This window comes from Protopterus annectens, chromosome 1.part1 (assembly GCF_019279795.1).
Source record: "Protopterus annectens isolate FY-2018-M chromosome 1.part1, PAN1.0, whole genome shotgun sequence".
NCBI classification, from domain to species: domain Eukaryota; kingdom Metazoa; phylum Chordata; order Ceratodontiformes; family Protopteridae; genus Protopterus; species Protopterus annectens.
In genome coordinates this window covers 177,885,749-177,904,961 of record NC_056726.1, presented here as the reverse complement: position 1 = coordinate 177,904,961, position 19,213 = coordinate 177,885,749, and the positions used below count along the sequence as shown (strand labels likewise).

Here is a 19,213-nt window from a genome sequence, read left to right as displayed (position 1 = left end):
TTGCAGATTTTCTTTCAGAAGGCCTTGCTATATCACCTATTTAAAAAAAAAAGAATATATATATATATATATATATATATATATATATATATATATGTGTGTGTGTGTGTGTGTGTGTGTGTATGTGTGTGTCTACTTTGTTTCATTGAATCTCATTTCATTGAATTTCATTTCACCCCGACCATATCGCTGAAAACTCAAATTACTGAAAACTCATTTCACTGAATATCATTTCACTGAACTGAACTTAGTATGTAAGGCAAGTAAAAGGTATAAGGTATATGCCCTTTTCCCCACTGTAGTTCAATCTTGGTGTTAGTATATATATATATATATATATATATATATATATACATATATATATATATATATATATATATATATATATATATATATATATATATATATATATATATATATATATATATATATATATATATATATATATATATATATATATATATATATATATATATATATATATATATATATATATATCTCTATAGTTAGGGGGTGTGGGGAGCAAAGCCCCCCCACATTGGGGGTGTGTGGAGGCATAGATCCACACCTGGTTTGTTTTATAATGTATTTTACCAAAAACTTCAAACTATAGACTGCATTTCTGTGAACTGCTGGAAAGCTGATAGATTTGCTGTGAGCTGCAGTATTGGAATCTATTTCAAACTGATAAGTACACTTTTTGCAACTTAATTTGCACTGTGCTGTATTTATACACTTGCCTATTCTTTATAGTGGTGCTGTGTTGGTTCTGTCTCTTGTTGTCTCCACTGTATTTCTCCCACCCACCCTATTCTTTTCTTGGTGTTAATCTTGGTGGCTTTGAAACTGCCCGCCCCTCTTGTAAGTTTGTATTTGGATACTCCTTCTGGGCCCATCTCATTTGCTCACTCAACGGAGTGCAGTGAGATCATATTCTGAGTTCAGGCACTCCTACTGTGTACAAAGAGAGCATATGAGAAGGACAAACCCTGTAGCTTCTTAATCCTGCTGTGTTCCCTCCCTCAAAAAAAAAAAAAAAAAAAATATATATATATATATATATATATGTGTGTGTGTGTGTGTGTGTGTGTGTGTGTATTCAGCTGCTCTTACTCTGCACTTATTACTGCTTGTTAGTAGCCTTTTAATTTAATGCCTTCTGCACTTGTTTTTTAGTCATTTGTTAATTTAATTGCATTTAATTAAACTGTATTTGCCGTAATATTGATACACGCGTGCTAGCCTGCACTGCATTTGAATTGTATTTACTGCTGTTTTAGTTGCTTTTCTGTAAAAAAAAAAAAAAAAAAAAAAAATTCCTACCTTGTTTCCTGCCTTTCCTGTAACTTGTCTAGTCCAGATACAGACTTGCTGTATCCAGGACTGTTTGTAAGCTCCTGAGCTCCCCAAGCCTTTCTGTGCTGGAGGGAAGCCTTCTAGCTTATCAGTGGGAGTGGTAAGCATCAGGTAGCCTATCTACCATGGGAAGAGAGGGTTTTGGCCCATAAATTGTAGTTTATTGGCTGTTTAGGCAGTTTTCCATCTCTTTCAACTTGCTGGCTTAAATGCCTGTATTTGCACTTGTTCCCCACCTTTCCTGTTACTAGTCTAGTCCAGGTACAGATTTGCTGTATCCAGGACTCTTTGTAAGCTTCTGAGCCCCCAAAGCCTTTCTGTGTTGGAGGGAAACCTTCTAGCTTATCAGTGGGAGTGGTAAGCATTAGGTAGCCTATCTACCTCAAGAGGAGTGGTTCCTGGCCCAGAAATTGTAGTTACTGGCCGTTTGGGCAGTTTTTTCCCATCTCTTTCAACTTTCTGGTTTAAAAGCTGCACTTCCGCTGTTTACCACCTTTCCTGTTACTAGCCTAGTCCAGATACAGAGTTGCTGTATCCAGGACTGTTGGTAAGCTTCTGAGCCCTGCAAGCCTTTCTGTGTTGGAGGGAAGCTTTCTAGCTTATCAGTGGGAGTGGTAAGCACTAGGTAGCCTATCTTCCACAAGACGAGTGGTTCTGGCTCAGAAATTGTAGTTTATTGGCCGTTTGGACAGTTTTTTCCATCTCTCTTAACTTTCTGGTTTTAAAGCCCATGTTTGCACTTGATCCCCACATTTCCCGTAACTAGTCTTGTCCAGGTACAGATTTGCTGTATCCAGGACTGTTTGTAAGCTTCTGAGCCCCCCCCCCAAGTTTTTGTGTTGGAGTGCAGCTTTCTAGCTTATCAGTGGGAGTGGTAAGTACTAGGTAGCCTGTCTACCACAAGAGGAGTGGTTCTTGGCCCAGGAATTGTAGTTTATTGATCATTCGGGAAGTTGTCCATCGCTTTCAACTTTCTGGTTTAAAAGACCACATCTGCACTTGTTTCCCATCTTTCCTGTAACTAACCTACTGGAAAGCACTAGACAGCCTTAAACTGATACAAGCCTTCTAGCTTAAAAGAGAGAATTTGGAGTGATTGAATATCATTTTTCTTTTTCTGTATTTTCTTGCTGTACTTAACTGTTTTCCACCTAAATGCTGATTTTTCCAGCACTTATTGTGATTTAAAAGCTTGTTTTTCACATATTGTACTTATTTGACTGCCTGCACTTTTAGAAAGTTGTTTTTTGTTTAAATAAATTGTTTAACTGTTGTAGGCTACACATTAAAGTGCGATAGCCTTTTCTGATCGCTTGTAGTCATTTAAAGCTGTTTTAAATGTACTTTTACTGCTGTTTTAGTTGCTTTTCTGTAAAAAAAAAAAAAAAAAAAAAAAAAAAATTCCTACCTTGTTTCCTGCCTTTCCTGTAACTTGTCTAGTCCAGATACAGACTTGCTGTATCCAGGACTGTTTGTAAGCTCCTGAGCTCCCCAAGCCTTTCTGTGCTGGAGGGAAGCCTTCTAGCTTATCAGTGGGAGTGGTAAGCATCAGGTAGCCTATCTACCATGGGAAGAGAGGGTTTTGGCCCATAAATTGTAGTTTATTGGCTGTTTAGGCAGTTTTCCATCTCTTTCAACTTGCTGGCTTAAATGCCTGTATTTGCACTTGTTCCCCACCTTTCCTGTTACTAGTCTAGTCCAGGTACAGATTTGCTGTATCCAGGACTCTTTGTAAGCTTCTGAGCCCCCCAAGCCTTTCTGTGTTGGAGGGAAACCTTCTAGCTTATCAGTGGGAGTGGTAAGCATTAGGTAGCCTATCTACCACAAGAGGAGTGGTTCCTGGCCCAGAAATTGTAGTTACTGGCCGTTTGGGCAGTTTTTTCCCATCTCTTTCAACTTTCTGGTTTAAAAGCTGCACTTCCGCTGTTTACCACCTTTCCTGTTACTAGCCTAGTCCAGATACAGAGTTGCTGTATCCAGGACTGTTGGTAAGCTTCTGAGCCCTGCAAGCCTTTCTGTGTTGGAGGGAAGCCTTCTAGCTTATCAGTGGGAGTGGTAAGCACTAGGTAGCCTATCTTCCACAAGACGAGTGGTTCTGGCTCAGAAATTGTAGTTTATTGGCCGTTTGGACAGTTTTTTCCATCTCTCTTAACTTTCTGGTTTTAAAGCCCATGTTTGCACTTGATCCCCACATTTCCCGTAACTAGTCTTGTCCAGGTACAGATTTGCTGTATCCAGGACTGTTTGTAAGCTTCTGAGCCCCCCCAAGTTTTTGTGTTGGAGTGCAGCTTTCTAGCTTATCAGTGGGAGTGGTAAGTACTAGGTAGCCTGTCTACCACAAGAGGAGTGGTTCTTGGCCCAGGAATTGTAGTTTATTGATCATTCGGGAAGTTGTCCATCGCTTTCAACTTTCTGGTTTAAAAGACCACATCTGCACTGGTTTCCCATCTTTCCTGTAACTAACCTACTGGAAAGCACTAGACAGCCTTAAACTGATACAAGCCTTCTAGCTTAAAAGAGAGAATTTGGAGTGATTGAATATCATTTTTCTTTTTCTGTATTTTCTTGCTGTACTTAACTGTTTTCCACCTAAATGCTGATTTTTCCAGCACTTATTGTGATTTAAAAGCTTGTTTTTTTCACATATTGTACTTATTTGACTGCCTGCACTTTTAGAAAGTTGTTTTTTGTTTAAATAAATTGTTTAACTGTTGTAGGCTACACATTAAAGTGCGATAGCCTTTTCTGATCGCTTGTAGTCATTTAAAGCTGTTTTAAATGTACTTTTTACTGTTTTGTCTGATCTTTTCCAAAAAAAAAATTCTTGTTTCCCGCCTTTCTAAGCTAGTAGAGTCCAGTTTTCAGGATAGTGCTGATTTCAGGGCTGTGTTACAAGTTTCTGAGTTGCCCATACCTTACTTGGATAGAGGGAGGTTTCTCTGTTCACCTGTGAGAGAGGGGAACTTTGAGCAGCCATCTGTCCCTGGAGGAGTGGTTCCAGCCCAGAAGTTAGTAGTTTAAAAAGTATGTTTGCAAGGTTTTGTGCGCCGGGCAGCACTGTTTAGCTAGGGTTAAATTATTTCCGGCTCCACTAAGTCTCCTCTTCAGTTTTTCACTTGAAACTAGTTTAACTCTCAACCTAAGCACTCAAAAAGCATCCAACAGTCCAGCACTTGCTCAGACCTAATGGCAAGCACTAATATACCCTGACACTTGACTTCCCAGCAGGGCAAGGCTCTTTATCCACCCCTCACCAACCAAGCGACTAAGCAGCTCACCCTACTATTCAGGCATAAGCAAAGGGCAACTTCAGGTGTACTCTCCAGTCCAGCTGGTGAATCTAGGTATCCTGAGGCAATGTTACAACTGCCTCATGTACACAGACAGCCCTCTCCTCCTACCACAAAACACTAACATATGCGAGAGATGCAATTATACAGCCAAACTGGAGGCTAAGGTCTCTCCACTCAAGACTGGAACAGACAGTCATGAGGTGAAGGTTAACACTTGCACCACACCTCCAGCCTCACATAGACCTACTAAACCAGCAATGGCAAAAAATACACATAAATACACAAAATCATATTCAGAGGCTCTAAATAAAAACCTGCAAAAGCATCAGAGAGCTCCAAAGCAGAAACCACAAAAGCTGCACCTCCCGTCACAAACCAGACAACACATAAAACACAAAATCAATGTGCCGCACAATCACAGCCCTTAAGGCGAAATAACATACCTAACACACTAGTAATAGGTGATTCAATAGTCAGGCACACTGATGCCCCACTCACTAGGCTGGACAAGGAGAAGGTTACTGTTAGCTGCCTATCGGGAGCCAGAATCCGCCACATAACACAGTCACTCAGGTCACTCCAGAACAAGTACAAATATGACTCTGTCATTGTTCATGTTGGTGTGAATGACCTGATATGTACCTCCCTGAACTACATGAAAAGTGACATGGAAGAGCTCTCTGATCATGTAGCCTAGGTGAGTATGACCCTGACCCTGAGTAGCATCCTGCCCTCACCAAGAATGATACCTCAGTATAAAGAAAAAATTATCAATTTCAACAATTGGCTAAGCTTCTGGTGTCATTCAAAGGGGATCCAGTGTCTGTCAGCCTAGGATGACATGCTCGACAAGCCGCATTGCTTTGCAAGAGATGGCTTGCACCTGTCACCCCTTGGCTTTCGAATACTGGCCAAGGCTTTGCTGCTCCCATAGTGCCTTTTTTAGACAAGGCTCAAAATTCAAATCCACCACCGTAAACAGCACAAGTAAAAAAATGACGGTTATGTTACTCAACGCCAGGAGTTTAAATCTCAAAATGCATGCGCTCAAAGCACTCCTAAGTATGGAGAACGTCGACATCTGTGTAGTAACTGAAACCTGGTTCAAGGCTCCAGAGAGCACTCCAGCACTACTGGGCTACAACTCATACCAAACATTTCGGCCATAGAACATGGACTGAAACACAAAAGGAGGGAGTGTATCCATATTCATCAAGGATACTCGCACCTCCAGGTTAGTGGTGCAGCATGATACCTCTGAGATCATCCATGTGCAACTAACATCAGGCAAATCTGCAATGCAAATTGTGGCCTGCTACAGATCACCCTCCATGACCCAGGACCACCACTCCGCCTTTCTGGAGACAATGGAAAACATGAAGGTCCTACCGAACACCCTGATATTGGGCGATTTCAATTACCCTATCATTAACTGGGAAAACTGCTTGAGTACAAACTCCCAGGCTCAGCGCTTCCTGGAATTTATCAACTCAAATGCCCTGGATCAGCTGGTAAACTCCCCTACCAGAGGCCACAACATATTGGACCTGGTCATCACCAACATGGGCGACAGGTGATCCGTACCGGAGGTCAACCCATCACTGGTTAGATCAGACTATAAACTAATCACCCTGGATGTCCACACCCCACCACCACCCCCAACCAAGGAAACCACAGTGAAAAACTTTTCTAAAGCAAACTTCACCTTACTTAAGGCAGAGGGGGTAAGTTTCACAGCCCCCACGCTAAAGGATAACACTGCCCAAGATGCAGAATCCTTTACAATTGCACTTTATGAGCACCTACAAAGATCCCTAGCAAGACCAAGACTCACTTCCCTAAGAGAAGGAAACCAGTCTGGTGGACCCCTGCCATAAACAGGTTATACAACAGAAGGAGGAAACTAGTTCAGAAAAAAAGCAAATCCCAAGAAGGAAAGACATCCCTGATCAGTATCAGTAAGAAACTAAGGTCCCTCATAAAATCCTCCAAGGCTAACTTTGAAAGAAAAATAGCCAAGGATTCAAAAGATAACCACAAAGTCTTCTTTAGCTATGTCAAGAATCGAAGTGGCAACTCACAGATATGCTCTGAGTTAGTGCAAAATAGCACAAGATATACTGAACCTACTGATATTGCCAACATCCTAGCAGATAGATTCAGTGCATTCAAAAGGGCCCACAATGATAATGGAAAAGTGTAGTGTCCTGGAAAATCACAGAAGCACATGTGAAAACAGCCCTTTCAAAAGCCAAAAAACACAGCATCAATGGGGCCAGATGGTGTCCCAGGCTGTGTCTTGCACGAACTACAGAACAAACTAACCCCCCACCTAAACATGCTGTTCAACCTCAGCCTCTCCACAGGCTATGTGTCCATAGAATGGCGCACAACGGTTATTCTGCTCCACAAAGGAGGGGCCACAACTGACCCTGGTGACTATTGCCCCATAAGCCTGACTAGCCTGGTCTGCAAGGCTATGGAGCACATCATATTGGAACTCATTAACAAAGACATTGGGAACCTCCAAACACTTGACCCGACCCAGTTCAGCTTTGTTAAGGGTAGATCATGCCTACTAAACCTGGTTGACTTCTTTGAGACAGTCACCAAGGCCATAGACAAGGGAAAGGTGGTTCACACAGCCTATCTTGATCTCGCCAAGGTGTTCAACACCATTCCTCACTCGGTTATTATAGAAAAACTCACCAGACTGAACATAACCCCCTACATCACAACTGGCTTACAGACAGAACTCACACGGTAAGAATAGTGGGCTCCAGGTCCAACTCTAAACCAGTCACAAGTGGTGTCCCACAAGGCTCGGTTCTGGGACCCTTACTGTTCGGCATATATTTCTCAGAAGTACAAGCAAACACAGGAGGGCTATGGCTAACAAAGTTTGCCAATGACTGAAAACTGGGAGCCATAATTTACTCTCCAGCTGACATGGACATCCTTCAAAAAGGCCTTACTGAGACAGACACCTGGTGTCAAAGTCATGGCCTTAAGCTAAATGCCAAAAAATGCTTAGTCATTCCGTTTGGAAAAAAACAAAACACCCACGAATTACCACATAGGTGGCAGCCCCCTTAATACAGAAGAGGCAATAAGAGATTTGGGGACCCAGGTAGATAGTAATCTCTCCTTTGACAATCATATTGCCAAAGTAGTTAGGAAATCCTTCTATGTGGCCCATCTAATTACTAAGGGGTTCGCATCTAGAAATAAAGAGGTTATAGTGCCCCTCTACTCATCACTCATCAGACCCATCATAGAGTACAATGCCCCATTTGGGATGTACCTCACAAGACACTTCCAACAGCTGGAAAGACCACAAAAGCACCTCACCAAGAGGATCACTGGCCTCAAACATATGTCCTATGCAGCCCAACTGAAAAAACTCCGGCTGTACTCAGTGGCATATCGCTTACTCAGAGGTGATCTCCGCCTGACTTATAAAGCCATGTCCAACTCAGAATTGATGGACATGCTCCACCTAAAGAAATCCAAGTCACTGCGAGCCACGTGCTCTAGTGAGCTAAACCTCGCCACAACAGTAAATAGAACATGCTGGAGGGATAGATTCCTGTCACAGAGGCTCCCCATGCTTTGGAACAAAATTCCTAACTACATCAGGCAGAGCCCCTCACTAACACTCTTCAAGAGAAGCCTTGATGAGTGGATGGGTAACAGAAAATACACCCCTGGGATCACTTGATTGGCTCTGCTTGACAGAGGCTCAGTTAATTAATCAATGGGGTGGCGAAAGCCGACATACTCTGGCTAGTCTTAAAAATGCCCTTGGGCAGATAGCCTAGTACCTACCTATTTACCTATGAACCTAATACATTTTAAACAACAGACATGCATAGTTACAATACCAATGGCTAACTTTTTCTGGAAGATAATATGTACACAAAATAAGTTGGGGGCTACACCTCCCACAACCCCCAATGTGGGGGGCTGTGCCCCCCAACTATATATACCAACTCCAGGATTGCACTACGGTAGGGAAAAGGGCATATACCTTTAACTTGCTGTACAGTACTCTGCACAGTGCCATATATACTAACTGCAGTTCAGTGAAATGAGATTCAATTAAATGAGTTTTCAGTTATTTGTGTTTTCAGTGATGTGTTCGGGGTGAAATGAAATTCAGTGAAGTGCGATTCAACAAAACAAAGTAGACCCTATATGTGTGTATATATATATATATATATATATATATATATATATATATATATATATATATATATATCTACATCCTAAAATAGTGTGCCCTTTAATAAGTTTGATGCTGAAAAATTGTGTCAAAATATCAAACACAGAATGATGAAAAGCTATGGAGTTCTGTCTCTTGTCTGATTCCTAATTTGTCAAAATGTATATTTTTCCTGTGCTTTTTATATGAATTCTTTCGCTCAGTTCAGTTATTAAGTTTATATTATATGGTATCCCAAATCCATCTTTTTCCTTATCATAAACTATGTTCTTCTAAACAGTTAAACTCACATACCTTTCATTGTATTATATTATATTAAGCCCAGGTAAACATTTAAATGCAATTTCATATTAGAAAGACGACTCTCCAATTTGGTTCCAAATTTTGTATACGTAGATTCTCAGTTTTCAAATTAACTGCTTTGTTTTGCCATTCTAAGTAGTTTGTTATGTTTGTAGATGGAAGAATCCCAAAATCTTTACTAGCCTTATTTACAGATTCAGTTTTATTTTGACAGACACTTGATTCATTATTAATTGCTTTCCTTTCTTAACCCCACTATGTTAAATGGTGAAGCTACTGGAAATAGCAGTCTTTTTTATGTCTCATTTTTAAACTGTTGCTGCCTTCCTTTTACACCCATTTTTTCAGAGTAAGAATTCTGTCTTAAACCTAATCTTCCCAAAGGGTAACTTGCCATTATCAACATTATTTGGTTATGTTTTAGTCTCATTTTAACCCTATCCCCTTTAACCCTGAATTAACTTATTTTGCTGTTTAAACAGATGTTTACTTTCTTCTAAGCCTAATTCTTCATCACACTACATCTTTCCTAAAACACACTGTGGGTCTTCTCCCTTCCATTCTTCCTAGTGAGAGCTGAAAGATTCAGCCTTGAAAAATGAGACAGTGTGGACTAAGCTATTTATTCTATCCCTTTCAAGAAATATACTGTACTCAGTTTGTTTCTAATGCTTATTTGACAACAGTCCTGTCATTCCTTATCTGTCACTTGTGAACATTTAGATGCATACATTTTACTCATTGTTGGCTTTGTCCATATGTTCAACTATTTTCAGACCTTCTTAGTAATAGATTTATCAAATTCAGTATAATTCACACAGATCTCTCATGACAGTAAGCCATTTTGGGCCTTTGGAACCTCCCTGTGGATACTGAACAATGCATGCTTATGTCAGGAATATAGCAACTTCAATGGCAAAATGTTACACCAAAACTGAATTGGTTTCATAGACACACATTACTGTTAAAAAGCTTTCTGTTAGCTTGGTAAAGATTCTGAAATCATATAAACTCTGTAATATATTTTGGAGATATACATTTACAGTATAAGTTAATTATGGTGGAATGACACATCTTTCTGGGGCTATTCAATGTTTCGATCGGTTTATATATGCCTACCTCCCCTACCTTCATGCAAAAACAAAGTTCATCCCTGTTTGTGTGGATTTTCTTATATATGGGAAACAGAAAATTTACCCCAGGACTGCCCCCTGTACTACTAATGGACAGAAGCAGCTCCCAAATGCGTAATCTCATGCTTGGGTCCCCTCAAATTATCACTGTATGATCCCAGTTATTCTCAGAGGTAATATATAATTATTGGTTACAGGATGGGTAAGGCCAATGTATAACCAAATGAGATAGGATACTTGAGCACAAAAAGGGAAATTATCTAGGCTTAAGATGGCCTCTGAGGGCAGCTAGCTTAGTACTTACCTATGAACCGATGAACTTATAAACCTCCAGTACTTCTGAGACTTTCTCATCTATATTTCTGTTATAGTTAACAAATTTAGTGTTAATAAAAGCATCTTGGATTGTTACATTCAGTTGATGTTCTTAGTTTTTAATGGATATTTTTTATTTTATTTAACCGGGAAAGTCTGACTTGGAACAAAGCCAATTTTCAGCAGAGGCCCAGAGAGAAACATAGTCATTCATTTACCTGGATATTGTTGATCTACCTTCCCAACCTGTATGAATACTCTTAACAAACATCTCATGTGAAAGGTTGCAAACAAACATCTCATTAAAATAAAGGAGTTTGTACAAGTGAGATGTGTTTTAATGATGATGTATCACATGATTGTTATTTTTATCGGATGTTTTAAAATGAGACATTACATTTAACTATTGCTTGATTTACATTCTTTATATGGTATGATGAAGCAGATTGAGTCTGTGGAAGCACTTACCATGTGTTTTGTGTTTTATTAAAGTCCTCTAGCCTTGTACAGCATACGTTTTTTATTTTTTATTTTCTGCTTTATTAGTTTTATATTTATGCTGCTCGTTGCTCATGTTTTGTGTTGTTTCTACAATGCCTTCTTAACTTTACCTACTTTAATTTTTCCCCTCTCATAAGTTATATAACCATTGCTTTTTCTGAAAAATAATAGTTCATTTACCTGGACATTATTTATCTACCTTCCCAACCTGTGTAAATACTCTTAACAAACATCTCATGTGAAAGGTTGCAAACTTCTCATTATGCAAAGACTGAATTTTAAATATCAGTTTATCATCATTATAAATATAAATTTCCACTAGAATGAATCTAAATAGTGCATACTTTACATGTATATTAACAGCTCTTCTGCCTCACTGTATAGTTACTGACTCTTCACAATGTTTCTTTCATTGCACTGCTCTGCTGTTCACCTTGACTGTGATTCTGCTGTTTTGTCTTTATAAGGTTGGTTTGCAAATCATTACTGTAAAACAGTTCTCCTCACATTGTGTTATTTGCACGCCTTTGGCTTAGTTGTAACTGAAAATAGTCTTCAGATAAATTTGCTTAGTAAATAAATAAATTAATGAATAAAATAAACTAAGTTTCTAGTAAATATAACTGCTGTTTTTGTTTTACAGTCATAATTTTATGTGGAAAGCCTAATGATGTTAAAGATCTTGTAGAGAGACAGGAAATGCACCCGGATATTGTCATCGTTCTACTGGATATTTTACAGTAAGTGTAATGCTAATTTTATGTACCACTTTGTTTTTACATATGATCAACATGGGTGCTGTTTAAATTAATTTTATATAATATGTATTAGCTTTGTACTTTAAAAGGATACACAGTTAATAGCTTGCATATCTCACAGTATTTTCTTCATATATTTGTAGATAAGTACTAGGCTAGCTACCATTGTAGATCATTTTAAATCTAGTCAATTTCACTTTTTTTGTGTTCAAAATAACCTATCTCATTTGGTTAGAGACTGGCCTTACTTATTCTGTTGATAATTTTATATATCCCCCAATGAGAATAACAGGGGTCATATCATAGATAATTTGAGGAGACCCATTCACAGGATAAAGCATTTAGGAGATTCATCTGTCCATTAGTAGTACAGAAGGCAGTCCTGGGATACATTTTCTGTTCCTCATCCTTAGATTTAAGTTATGTTTGAAAATAAACAGGACTGACCTTTATGTGGATGGTGAGACTGTTTCATAGCAGCAGTATCTTTTGTGAAATATACCTATCCTGCCAAACCATTTTATTGATGTTGCAGAAGAGGTTTAGATCCTTAGACAGAGCATTTCTGATGCCATTTGACTTGTTGATGTGCAGTAAATCCATCCATAATGGGTCAGAGAATGCTTTGTATGCTAGACACAGGTCACCTCTTAGCAGTCTGTAGGATACCGAGTATAGTGACAGGGCTTTGAGGTGGTCCATGTAGGACATGTTATTTAGGCCTTTTATACTTTTAGTAACATATCTCTCTGGGCATTCCATTTATTGCACGTAAATCATAGATTATTTTGATAATAGGAGTATAAACATTTATATAAACTTATACTCCAGAACATAATCAGCTATGGAGCTCTGTCACACCATGCCCAACATGTAAATCATACATTATTTTGATAATAGGAGTAAAAACACGTATATAAACTTATACTCCAGAACATAATCAGCTATGGAGCTCTGTCACACCATGCCCAAGACAATACTATTTTCAAAATAAGAACAGGGTTCAAAGCCATCAGTAATAATTTACTTACCAGTATTCTTTCATACCATGTATTTGCACTCTGTTATAGCACTATCGTAATATCTTTTCTTTGACTTAATCTTTCTTACATATTCACTAATATCATTACTACAACTCATCTTTTTTCTTTTTCCAGAATCTCACCTTTTTCCAAAAAACATCATATTTTTATATGAAACATCTCGTATTACTATATCTCAAATCACAGTACTTGAATGTGTGCATAAAAAATAGAAACCAAAAGTGACACACACTGTGTCTGTACTCAAGGAATTTTACTGGTGTAAAATAAGTTTAACCTCTTTTATCCACAAAGTATTCAGACTTCATCAGAAACTACCCATGATTCTTCACATACAGTCACATGATGCCTCTACGTCAGGATCCAAAAATCATAAACTCATTCAAAAGTAAGAAATAGTAAATATTTTTAAAAGCATTCATAAACATTCTATGTTGGAAATCATATGTAAAACACAAATATAATTATTAATAACACCTGACTATCATAGTCAGCAAAACTGAAAAGTAAAACTTTTCTTAAACAAATTAAGATGAGCTCATCCACTGAAATTTGACTGTAATTGTATATATTAAATGACTTACATTGGTTTAAAATGCCTACTTCTATAGCCAAGTCTATTTCAATGCCAGTTTTTAATAATGGGACTTCTATTTTATTTGTGTATTGTAAAAGCCCTTCTTTTGACCCTCGGTGTATGTCCATGTCTTCTTCCCTTGCTTTTTCAGTCCCACTGAACAATATAGGTTGAGGATGGCATAATAGTTCATAGGTAGGTACTAGGCTATTGGCTCTAGGGCCTATATAAGCCTAGCCAAAAATGTACCCTGGCTTTCGCCATCCAAGAAAATTATTTTCCTGTGTCCCTGTCGAGCAGAGCCACAGAAGTGATCCCTGGGGTGCATTTCCTATATCCCATCCAATCATCAAGATTTTTCTTGAAGAGTGCTAATGAGGAGCTCTGTTTGACATAGATAGGTAGTCTGTTCCAGAGTATGGGAAGTCTCTGGGACAGGAATCTATCCCTCCAGCATGTTCTGTTTATTGTGGTGACAAGGTTTAGGTCTCTAGAGTGTGTAGCTCAGACGGATTGGGATTTCTTTAAGTGGAGCATGTCCAACAGCTCTGGGTTTGACATAGCTTTGTATGTTAGGTGGAGATCGCCTCTGAGTAGGTGATATGCTGGAGATTTTTTTAGACGGTCTGCATAGGGCATCTGTTTGAGGCCAGTAATCCCCATTGTGAGGTATTTCTGGGGCCTTTCCAGTTGTTGTAGATGTCTTGTGAGGTACATACCAAAAGGGGCATTGTACTCTATAATGTGTCTAATGAGTAACGAGTAGAAGGGAACAATGACCTCTTTTTTTCTGGATGAAAAACCTTTTGTGATGAGGTGAGCCACTTAGAAGGATTTCCTGACCACTGTGGCGATGTGATTATCAAAGGAGAGACTACTGTCCGCCTGTGTTCCAAGGTCTCTTATCACATTTTTGGCATTAAGTAGACTACCAGCTATGTGGTAGTTCATGGGTACAGAGTTTATACCAAAGGGGATGAAAATACACTTTTTGGCATTGAGCTTCAGGCCATGGCTTTGACACCAGGCATCTGTCTCAGTGAGGCCCTTTTGTAGTATGTCCACATCATTAGGAGTTTCGATTATGGCTCCTAGTTTGCAGTCATCTGCAAACTTTGTTAGCCAAAGACCTTCTGTGTTAGCCTGTACTTCAGAGAAGTAGATACCAAACAGGAGAGGACCCAGGATTGAACCTTGTGGTAGTCCACTTGTCACTGGACTGAAGTCGGATTTCGAGTCTGCTACTTTCGCAGTGTGGGTTCTGTCCATGAGCCAGTTGACAACCCATCTTGTGACATAGGGATTTATACCTAGTTTAGTGAGCTTATCTATAATTCCAGAATGGGGGATGGTGTTGAAAGCCTTGGTGAGATCTAGATAAGCTGTGTGAACCACCTTACCCTCATCTATGGCTTTGGTGACTGCTTCAAAGAAGTCAGTCAGGTTTAGGAGACATGATCTGCCTTTTACAAATCCAAACTGGGTAGGGTCCAGAGTTTGGAGATTACCAATGTCTTTGTTTATGAGTTCCATGATGATACGTTCCATGGCCTTGCAAACCAGGTTCATCAAGCTAATGGGGCGGTAGTTCCCGGGGTCCGTCATGGCTCCCCCTTTGGGGAGTGGGATAACCGTCATGGTGCACCATTCAGTGGGCACAAAGCCTGAGGTGAGGCTATGATTGAACATGGTACTTAGGTAGGGCGCCAGTTCATTCTGTAGTTCATGTAGAATGCAGCCTGGGATATTGTCAGGTCCCATGGATGCTGTGTTCTTGGCTTTGGAGAGTGTGTTTTTTACCTTTGCAGCCATGATTACAGGAACTTTGCATTCTTTCGGTATAGAGATGGGACCTCTAGGGGGTGAGAGGGGGGTAAAGTTAGCACTGAACCTATCTGCCAGGATGTTGGCAATATCAGTTGGTTCTGTATATTTAGTGCCATTGTGCTGTAACACAGAGCAGATCTGAGTGTTGCCATTGAGATTCTTGACATAGCTATAGAATGCTTTGTGGTTGCCTTTAGAATCAGTGGCAATTTTGTTTTCATAACTAGCTTTGGAGGATTTTATGAGGGATCTCAGCTTCTTACTGAGGTTGACCAGGGAGTTCCTCCAGTGATGGGATTTTACTCTTTTTTGCAACAGTTTCTTTCTTCTGTTGTAGAGTTTGTTTATGGCAGAGGACCACCAGATTGGCTTCGTTTTTTTGGAGGATAGCATCTTGGTTCTATTAGGAATAGCATGATCTATGCACTGGTGTAAGTGCTTATAAAATGTATTTGTATAGGATTCAGCAGTCGTACCTCTATTGCCCGTTTGCATGGGTGTCATGAAGTTTGCCACTTCTGTCTTAAGAAGTGTGAAGTTGGCTTTGGAGAAGTTTTTTACGGTGGTTTCCCTAACTGGGGGTGGGGGAGGGATGTGAATGTCTAGGGTGATTAGCTTGTGATCGGATCTGACCAATGAGGAATTGACCTCTGGTGTGGAACACCGGTTGCCCATGTTGGTAAAGACCAGGTCTAAGATATTGCTGCCCCTGGTGGGGGTGTGAATAAGTTGATCCAAGGCATTGGAATTTATGAACTCCAGAAAACGTTGAGCAAAAGAGTTGGTACATGAGTAGTTTTCCCAGTTAATGGTGGGGTAGTTGAAATCGCCCATTATTAGGGTGTTGGGTTGTACCCTAATACTTTCCAATGTATCAAGAAATGAGGAGTGGGAATCCTGGGGCATGGTGGGGGGGTCTGTAGCAAGCTACAATTTGGATTGCGGTCTTGCCCAGAGTTAGTTGCACTTGGATAATCACGGATGCATTATGCTGTGCAACTTGCCTGGAGGTGTGGATATCCTTAATGAATATGGACACGCCTCCAGCTTTAGTGCTTCATTTTGGGTTAGGTGGCTGAAAGGTGTGGTATGAATTATGGCCTGGTAATGCAGGGGTGCTCTCTGGAGCTTCGAACCAGGTCTCTAACACTGCACAGATGTCGATGTTCTCCATTTTAAGGAGTGCCTCAAGTGAGTGCATTTTGAGGTTTAGACTTCTAGCACTGAGTAGCATTACCCTCAGATTTTGTTTGCTTGTACCTGTTATGGTGGTGAATTTGTCATTTGAACCTTGCCTACAAAAGGCACTATAGGGGTGGCAAGAGCCTTAGCCAGTATCCGGAATCCCAAGGGCGACAGGTGCAGGCCATCTCTGGCAAAGCATCGTGGTCTATTGATCATGTTGTCCCAGGCAGACAAATACTGGATCCCCTTAGAATGACACCAGAAGCTTAGCCAATTGTTGAAGTCAATCATTTTGTCCTTGTACTGTAGTATCATTCTGGGTGATGGCAGGATGCTACTCAGGGCTATGGTCATACCTGCCTGGGCTTCAAGATCAGAGAGCTCCTCCATGTCTCTTTTCATGTAGTCCAGAGAGGTTTGATTCTCACATGGGGTAATTGGCAGTGAGGCCTAAAATAGCCCACAAGGGCAGTTAGCCTAGTACTAGACTATGAACCTATTCCAGTCTAAAATAATCACCATTCCCCTGTCAGCTTGTGTGTAACAAATTATTTCACTGGTCTATGTGGTAATTCCTCCACTTGTTAAGTATTTGTTGTAATATCCAAATTATGCTGATTTTTAAATTGTGCTCTTTTAATATTCTTTAATTTATTGTGAGACTTAGGAAAGGTGCAATGATTCTCATACTCCTGTTTGTCTCTCAGGAACTTTTCACCTTTCTTAAATGAGCCCTCATAGTCTTTGGTATAATTGGGGAATAATAAATTCATTGTGATTGATTCATTCAAATCATTAGTTTCTTTAGGTAAGGCCTCCATCTTCTTTGCATTCACCCTGGAAATAATTCACAAAACCTCATACCCAGTCTTATAAAAAAAATAATGAATTAAGATTTATTAAAAAAATATTATTAAGATTTATTAAAAAATGTGGCTCCCTGTGTGGCAGGCTGCTTTGGATCCCTAAAGAAAAGTGCACTATTTGTCTTCTTTTCATCAGAAACAACAGAAAAAAAAAACAGATTTATGGGCAGGAAATAAAGGTATGATTAACTACAATGGTGAGAATCTTCTGGAAATCCAATCTTATATCTTGCTGCTCTGCATGTTTGATGAACTGCTAGCAGAGAGGCCTGTAAACTCAAACACACTCCAGGAACTCCTGCAGCTTAGACTCTTACTGGAACATGATAAAAACTGCAGAAACCTGTCAAACCTGTCTAACCAGTTGACAGTCGGACATGGGAAGCATATTAAAAGGAAAGGATGTGTAAGATCAAGAAAGAGAGCCTCTAGAGCAGGAATTATGGCCAGACTGAAAAGAAATCCACACAGGCCTTCACTTCCTTCCATGCTGCTGGCAAATGTGCACTCACTGGAGAGCAAGATGGACTATTTAAGGATGGATCTTTCCACACAATGTAAGATGAAAAATACTTGTTTACTTGTGTTCACTGAAACTTGGCTGAACTCCAGTGTAACTTATAGTACAGTATATGTGGAGGGGCTGTCATTATTTTGTGCTGACAGAAATCAGTTTCTCTGTGGCAAATCTCGTGGAAGGGGTGTATGTATATCAACAACACCTGGTGTACAAACTGAAATAATCACCTTTCATTGCTCAGAGAACATTCAGTTCATGTCACTAAAATGCAGACTCTTCTACTTGCCTAGAGAATTCAATGGAGTAAGGATAACAGCTGTTTACATCCCACCTAATGCTAATACCAACATGGCATTCAACATTCTGTATGTCAATAAATGACCTCCAGAATAACAACCCTGAGTTTGCCCATATAATTGTCGATGATTTAAATCAAGCTGACTTGAAATCTGTTTTACCCCATTACCATCTACATGTAAACTTTGCAACAAGATGGGTAAACACTCTGGATAAGGTGTACACAAATGTAAAACTGGCCTACAAAGCAGTACCTTATCCACATCTGGGCAGCTCAGACCATCTGGCCATCATGCTGCTTCCTGCATACACACCACTGCTAAAAAGAGGCAAACCTGCAACCAAACAAGTAAGGATATGGCCTGAGGGAGCAGTCTTGGCACTACAGGACTGCTTTGAATGTATGAACTGGTCAGTATTTAGAGATGCAACTATAAAGAACCATCATACTGACTTGGAGGAGTATATGGAATCTGTAATGGCCTGTATTTTAAAATGTGTTGATGACGTAACAGTCATCAAGTGTATCACGATATGAACTAATCAGAAACCCTGGTTATCTGGTGAAGTATATGAGCTCCTAATGGCACAAAATGCTGCATTTAAATAAAAAAAACAAAGATGCCCTAAGAGAGGCCAGAGCAAATCCAAGTAGAGGTATAAAGGAGGCTAAGACAACCTAAGGACGTGAAATTCAGGGGCACTTCTCTGACCAAAGGGACTCCAGACATCTCTGGCAAGGCATAGATGCTATAACTGACTACAGGCCTGCATTCTCACCATGTGATGACAACACAGTATTTCTGAACAAACTAAACACCTACTTCAGCAGATTTGATATGGACAACACACTGTGAAAATAAACTCCCTGTCGAACAGGGTGAGCAGGTGCTATGTCTAAGAACATCTGATGTTCTGAAGATCTTGAGGTGAGTAAACTGAAGAAAAGCAACTGGTCCTGATAATATTATGGGAAGGGTTTTAAGAGACTGTGCTACCCAACTGTCCACTGCA

At 39.8% G+C, this 19,213-nt stretch overlaps 1 protein-coding gene across 1 annotated transcript in view; it reads left to right on the top strand.

The window, feature by feature from the left end:
* LOC122804231 (heat-stable enterotoxin receptor-like) overlaps positions 1-19,213 on the top strand; it is a 1,796,602-nt gene that overhangs the window by 342,429 nt on the left and 1,434,960 nt on the right. Inside the window, exon 4 of the mRNA XM_044073980.1 lies at positions 11,770-11,866. Within this exon, the coding sequence (XP_043929915.1) occupies positions 11,770-11,866 (97 nt within the window). The remainder of the gene's footprint in view (positions 1-11,769; positions 11,867-19,213) is intronic.